Here is a 7,735-nt window from a genome sequence, read left to right on the forward strand (position 1 = left end):
CTTAAGGTTCTAGCTAAATTTGTTGTTCTTCAGGCTTCGTGCTCTAATTTTTCTGTCGTGTCTTCTATGTAATTTGGTGTTTCAGGCTTTGTGCTCTTATTTAGTCAATAGAGATAGCTAGGTAACTGTAATTACAAGCGGTTATCTATAGGATAACCAGTCAGACCTGTGAAGCTTTGACCTTGTATATTCAGTACTTCTGCATCTATTATATGAGTGGAATTCTATTGTCCCAAGTCCTAATTTATCTTGAGTGCAATTCAATATCCCATATCCTGATCGATTTTTACTCAATGCTTGCCTCATGTTCAGATATTCTGTTGCTTCTTCGCTACTAAGAATGTTTGCTTCTACCTTGTTCTACTAGTAATACCTCTGTGCATGTATTAGCAGATGTGGAATAAAATTTAGCTAGTGTTTAGGATGTTTTACTCTAGGAGTCAACCTGGTTAAAATAGTTTAACATCAATGAGTACTGCATTACAGTTAGGTTTTTCTTTTTCTTTCTTTTTGCTGCAAAGATAAACATTACTATATGATAGAGTGCATTGATGGACAAGTAGATTGGAGAGCTTTATTTGTGCATTTAGGAATTTCTTCTCTAACTACAACAGGCCTTCTTCATTGTTCTGATAAATCTCCTTTCCGGTCCAAAAGAAGATGTAGGGAAGGATGTTGATAGCGCAACATAGATTGTGTCCAATGGTACAAGTACAAAAGAGAAGCAAATTGAATTTCTTATGTCATTTATTTACAATGGCAGGAAGAAAACTGGTATTGTGCTTTTACAGTTCTTTACTCCGTTCAAGTGCTTCTGCAAAGAGTACTGGAGGTGTTTCTGTTTGGATAGAATGTAACCAAGAATATTCTGGGAAAGTAATATGTTTGTACAATAATTGGAATGCACTGGTGAATATGCATATGGTGCAAAAGGAGGATTTATAGTGGAAGATAAGTATGTGAGCTCAAAGACCACGAGAACTTGATTTTGCTGATTATGATTTAGCGCTGTGTAGCTAATGCCATTTTGTTTCCTCGTTCTTCATGATATTCATATGGTAATCTTATTCTATGCAACAAAAGAAGTTGAAGGAAGCAATTTTTATAGAAACTTGATAAAAAAGGAGCATTTTGATAGCACCAAGTTGCTTGTTCATTGCGAAAACTAGAAGGCAATAAGATCTTCAATTAAGCTGGATTCAATCAGCTTCTGAATTTTTGTGTGTTTTCTGTATGAACTTGCAGGAAACAGTTTGTGGAAATTGCGGTGATGTTGGTGTTCAAGAAGCAATTATTACCTGCTGTCGGTGTAAAAATGTTCATGTCCATCAGTAATCTCTCTCTCTCTCTCTCTCTCTCTCTGTGTGTGTGTGTGTGTGTGTAAAAATGATTGCACAGAATGATGTTGGTGTTCAAGAAGCAATCCTTTCATGTGGACAATCGGGCAGAAAGCTGTATTCCATGACTCTTAATTTTTACTTGCTTGTAATCACCTTATGCCATAACTATATGTTCTTTGTAAACCTCAAACATTTTCCTAAGAAACCGTAGATTTACGAACAAACTTCCCGATCCCAAACCCCTTCTCTTTTGGGTGATTTGACATTTCTAAGTGAGAAGTTGATCTTTCCACACAAGGGTCTGCTCCTCTTAGAAGGAAATTGCTAGTTAGATTGCCAGCTTTTCTTCCCCTTTTTTGGAATTTTAAGTGGGGATAAAGTGTATAATGGAACAAAAAGCCTAAATGAAATTGATATAATAACCTCTTAGGGATTGTCTGGTCTTTCTGGATTCTTCCACTGCCGGATCCTAAAGGGTATTGGACCTTGGGTTCCTCTTAAGGGACACTTTGATTCTTTCATTAGCATGATGTGGCATTCAATTCTCCTAAATAATTGAAAGTTTAGATGTCTATGGTTTTTGGCTTTTTGGTGCAATGTTCAAGATGTAAAGGATGAAATAGCATGTAGACTACATCTGTGTTCTCTACAGGAATAAGATTCTTGTGCATAAGGAATCCTCTCTTCTTGTTTTTGTATAAGGGGGATCCCAGATTATGTAATCTACAAGCGCTGTCTCTGTGCTTGCTTTTTTTGTCATCTATAAAATCCTTACTTGTTTGAACAGATATTCTCTTAAATAATGTCTGTCTTTTCTGCACACATAGTCCTTTTCTTGCTTTTGAAAGTTTTGCCTTTCTCTTACTTCCAGGTATTGTGTGCTAGCCTATTCTGAAAATGCCCCAAATGATTGGTGCTGTGAAGAATGTGATATTGACAAGGAAAAAAAAGTGTATTCATCACCTGGACCCGAAAATAAGTTATCTGAGGGATCCAAGGTACATACCGCTGCAAAGATTGGTCACAGCACTGAGCTACCCAAGAAACCAAAAAAGTTTCCCAGTGGGCATTGTATTAACTGGGAAAAGGAGGTACAGACTGGGAAAACAAGATATCTGTCTGTTGAAGAAGCACTTGGCCTATCATCAGGCATCAAGACATATGGATCTCTGCTGAAAATTACTGGCTCCTCAGGACCTGTATCCGCCAAATCCATGGCAACTCTGTCTGGGAGGAATTTTAACAAGCCTAGAGCTCAAATTCCAAATTCTTTTCCTGAGAAGAGTACAGTGCAGCGTTCTTTAGGTGCAGCAGGATGTTTGAAACCTCAGAATCCTCAAAAAGCCAAAATCACTGAAATGACCAAGAAACCAGGTCAATCATCTAAAGGTTTAAGTGTTCACAGACAGCTCTTGTACTCTTTACTTGTTCTGATTCGTTCTCTTCATATATCTTTTACTCATTAAGAAATTTCACGTTCTATCATATATTCAATTAAAATTTAAATGAATGACACTGATATATCTAGAGTTGAATATTCTCTTTGGAAATGATTTTCCTTACACCATCCAACAGACTCTAGGTATATCAGTAAAGCTTTGTTAGCAAAATTTATTTACTTTTGTACTTCCATCCAACTGATGTAGCCTACTTTTAAGGTTGTGGTGGTTCTGCCATTCTGGAGCTTAGGAGCCCGGATGCTGTGAATGCGAGTCGAATGATGATTCCACCGAAGACACACCCTTGTGATCCAGCTGGAGTTCCTTCCTGGAAGTAAGTACCCTTTATCATGCACTTTAATTACCAACATTAATTAACATAGTCCCTGGGCAAATTCAGCTCCTCTCTATTTTTGCATGCTAGCTTTTTTTTTTTATGGCTGGTTGTCGGCTGACTGATTGACCTTTTCTCTGTAAGTTCTCCATTGACAAGTAAGGAAACATATACTTTTTAGTTCATAATGGAATGTTAGTCCGCCAGGGGATGGCCTAGTGGTTGTTGCATAGTGTAACAACTTGGAGACCCCAGGTTTAAATCCTAGCTACAACACTTGGTTCCCCCATCTGTTCTAGCCCTGGAGGGCAGCATTCCCTTGGGAATCTGTGCCTGTGGGATGGTAGGTTGCCGGTGAATTATTTAAGGTGCGAGCAAATTGGTTGGGACGCCAACAATATGACCCCCCCCCTCCCCAAACCCACCCGCCCACCCACAAACAAAAACAATAGTAATACTGCACTGTTAAAATATATGCACAACTATGGGAAAGACTTTATGCTCCTACATAGTTGAGAGTTGTGACATTACTTGAAGTTACTGCCGCTCTACGTCATTGTATCATGGCCATCTTATGTTCATATATGGAAAACAATTATTTGTAGGTTAAATGGGAGCCACGTATTGTTTATTTTCTAAAAAAAATTCAGTTCTGCAAGTTAATTTTCTAAACTCTCGCTGTTTTTTCGTCTGAGCTATTGTTTGAATGGATCTTTTTGTGTCCTTGAAAGTCAAATATGTCTTTTGTCATGCGTAAAAAACAGAAAATTTTCCCTTCTATTATTCTGCAGACTGATGTTTCTTTTACTTAAAGAAATTGTACCATTTCAACAGGAATCCATGCTCTCTTCCATATAATTATTTGTCTTTCTTTTCCTCTTTGCATTTTAGGGGAAGTTTTGTCATCTTTGGTGATCTTAAACCTGAGATGCCCAAAGATCTGATCCAGGCTTATCCTCCTTCAAGAGTTAGACGTAAGGTGTATGAGTTCTCGAGGCTATTGCCTGATACTCTTCAATTTGAACTAGTTCCACGTGGACATATCTGGTCAAGTTTATTCCACAATCGTTATCCGGGTAAAGAAGACATAGGATTGTATTTCTTTGCAAGTGAGAGAGAAAGGTCAGTTTCTGCCTTAATATCTCTACCGGCAAAGGGTAAGGGTCGCAAAGCAGAAGTGGCGCCCCTTGCCGAGGAAGGTTTTTACTAGAAATTTATTTGCATTTCCCATTAATTGTAGGTCTGAGAAATATATTGCTCTGGTGGAGTTCATGCATGTCAAAGATTTGGTGATGAGAGCGTTCAGAAATGATGTTGAGCTGCTTGTACTTGCATCCACAACCCTGTGCAGTGATTCTCGACGTACAGTCGTACACTGATAATATCTATATTCTTTTCTCATTACCTTATTACCTTTCAATATTTTGTTTAGGTAATACATAAGAAGATCAATTTACCTCTCTAAGATTATGCCTTTTTAAGTGGGGGATCTTGATTGGTTTCGTTAAGTATTTATGCGTTAAGTCATCCAGAGGCCTAGCTGCAGAAGTACTGAATGTACATTCTCATGACAAAGACCAGATCAGTTATCTAATCTTTTATTGCACGCTGGGGCTGAAAAACGTGCAACTTGGATTATGTTTCCTGCAGTTGGTGTGCCTTGATGTAAGTTTATCTCGTAACACACAGGCATGTAAAAGTCAAAGACAATGTGTGCTGTGTATATAACCCTACACGTGTAAGAAAAGATATACATATATCCCATACTTGCCTTCTATATATATCCCACACTTGCCTTCTTTTCGCATTTTCTCCATTAAGAAAAGGAAAAGATATATATGTAAGCCTACTAATTTGCTTTCTTATTTATGCAAGAGAATGGACACCTAACAGTTCCTCTTATAGGGGTTGAATTCTGCTATTAGGACTATTTAATATTTATAGCAGAATGTTAACTCCTGGTTTTTCTTGATGCATACTTTAGTTATGGTGGTTCACTAAAATTTTGGAAGACTTGACTTACCCTTCAAAAGATAATACTTCTAAGAAGATTATGTGATAATTCCGGAGCTGCATTTCACCTTGTGGTTGTTCTTGCAGGATTCAACAGCGAGCACTTTCTGTGGGGATTATTTCACCACGTGAGGCAAGATAAAGTTGGATGTGCTGAAGGGGGCAGCAACGAAGTGAGTGATATGGGGATAGACATGATAGGTGGGGAAGTTGTCTGTACATCCAATGAGGTTGACATGGAGATAGACATGATAGCTGGAGAAAATGTAGGTAGGGTGGATATTTGTGTCTCGAAGACTACTTTCGGAGATGGCTTTGATAGCTCTTTAAAAGAAGCCAATGAGGATGACATGGAGATAGACATGGTAGCTGGAGAAAATATAGGTAGGGTAGACATTTGTGTCCCGAAGATTACTTCCAAAAATGGCTGTGATAGCTCTTTTAAAGAAACTGTTAGTGCTGCTATCTGCAATTGGTCTGAATCAGTTACTCTTGTTTCAAGAACCTCAAAGGGTGGTAAGGAACTTCCTCGTGTAGATGTTAAAAGGGAACCTGTTGATGACTTTCCTCCAGGTTTTGTTCCACGTTTAACTCCTACAAACTGAGCTGCTTCACCTGCAAGTAAAATCATGGTCGCTGCCACCTTGTGAATATCAGTTTAGTTTCTATCAAGTGCATTAGGTATATTGGACTCGCTACCACGAAAGTTCCAAACAATGTGGGCTTAGTTAAGATGTTTGTGGCTGACAATTAAATGTAAAATTGTTGTAAATATTTCTGTTGTCACTTACTCTTATTTGACAAATCGGTACATCTCGACTCACTTTCATTTATGAGATCAGCATAGGATATTTACGTTGTCCAGATTTCTTTTCTGTGGCAGTGTGACCAACTGAAAGACTGAAGGAAAAGAGAAAATGGTGTACGAAGGCGTTTAAGGGTTTAACTTTGCAATCATCATTCTTTTAGATCTAGTTTGTGAATTTGGTTGGCTACAATGGAACAACTGTTTTTCATAGCAACTGCTTTAACGATAGAGATCGGCTGAATTCATTCTGTGGTCTCTTATATTTGTTTCAAATAATCGATAGGTGTTACTCGTTTATTTTTTCCCCCTTCTTACGGAGCACCATATATGATGTTCTATACTTCAACACCACACAAGAGGGGGTAATTTGTGTGGTGCCCAATTTTTCGTTTAATCTGATTATAGAAGGACCTGATTTTTCTATGTGTTCCATTTACTACTGTTGTGGAATTATAAATATAGAAATTAAAGAACACGAAGATTTTACGTGGAAAACACTTGGCTCAAAAGGTGAAAGAAATCACGACCCACCTTCCAGTAGGATTTTCCCAAACTCTCCACTAAAATCACTGAGCCAAAAACTGCATTTACAAAAACTCTTTTGTAAACCTAGGATTAACTCTAATCCCGTTGTAGCACACAGCCTCAACTGTTGCGACAACTTCATGTTAACTCTAACTTGAAAACTCTGAGTACCTAATATAATTACTTCTAGATAAAGTTGAAAGATATAATATGAAAACACCTACTACAATTCAACTAGAATAAAAGACAGACACTTGGAACTGGTTCTTCTCTCTGGTTCAAGTAGCTTCAGGATTGCACGCTTGAATCACATATAAATTGCTTGCAAAATTGCCTTGCTATTTTGCTCTCACGTTTAATTTCTGCTTATGTGCATTACCTGTAAAAGAGAACAACTCTGGTATTTATGGAGTTAGTAATTAGAGATTGACTAGAATACTGATGTTACTCTTCCTTGGTGGAAGAGTTCTAGTTGGTCTCATCCTCTAACTCTATCCATTTCTTAAATTGTGTTCTCTTTGTGTAAAAAGTCTTTCTCCTTATCCAAACATTTTCTATCAGGATCAAGAGATATCATTTCTGGTAAGTGAGGTTTATCTCATTTGCGTGCATCTCACATGCTTGAGTTGACCATATCTGTGGTTCACTATGATGGACCTGGTCCATGTCTTAGTTCCTTTGTCAGTCTTCAAAACTCAACTTTACTTGGGCCAACAAATTTCTCCTTTTTGATGATGACAAGCTCTGCGTTTTTCACTCACTTCAGCCCTGTCAGAACTGAGCTTATTCATCAATGCAAAGTTAGAGAATTTTTACTTATCATCAAGGACCAGGTTCATTAGGTTATAAAAATCACTTATTCAGAATGTAACAAGCACAATATCATTATTCTTCCCCCTTTTGGCATCATCGAAAAGTTGCATAAACATAGTGTGATTCCCAGAATTTTAACAATTACCCATGGTTACTGGGGCAACTACAAGTGCAATCATGGATTAATCATCAGTAATCAACCAAACATATTTAAACTATCAAGGAAAAATAAACAATTAATCAAGAGCAAACACAACAAACTTCATTGATAGCAAATATGATTCGACTACAATCCACAAAAAGAAACAAAAATAGTCAAAACATGAGCAAAACAAGAAAAATCCCGAATCTAGGTCACTGAAGGGTCTAGATAAGTTTCAAGAATTTAAGGCTTGGAAGAACTAGAGGGTTGGGTTTTGGCTTGGAGAAGGTGCAACATATCTTGAAGAATGCCATCATTCTT

General features: G+C 37.6%; 1 protein-coding gene across 1 annotated transcript; it reads left to right on the forward strand.

The window, feature by feature from the left end:
* The first annotated feature begins 911 nt into the window (after positions 1 to 911).
* On the forward strand, positions 912 to 6,083 carry LOC107772797 (uncharacterized). The gene is made up of 7 exons (XM_075256693.1): positions 912 to 959; positions 1,246 to 1,331; positions 2,212 to 2,729; positions 2,999 to 3,113; positions 4,005 to 4,235; positions 4,354 to 4,475; positions 5,214 to 6,083. The coding sequence occupies exons 3-7, from the start codon at positions 2,555 to 2,557 to the stop codon at positions 5,729 to 5,731; spliced, it is 1,161 nt and encodes a 386-aa protein (XP_075112794.1). The 5' UTR covers positions 912 to 959; positions 1,246 to 1,331; positions 2,212 to 2,554; the 3' UTR covers positions 5,732 to 6,083.
* The last annotated feature ends 1,652 nt before the right edge of the window (positions 6,084 to 7,735 follow it).

This window comes from Nicotiana tabacum, chromosome 6 (assembly GCF_000715075.1).
Source record: "Nicotiana tabacum cultivar K326 chromosome 6, ASM71507v2, whole genome shotgun sequence".
Classification (NCBI taxonomy): Eukaryota; Viridiplantae; Streptophyta; class Magnoliopsida; order Solanales; family Solanaceae; genus Nicotiana; species Nicotiana tabacum.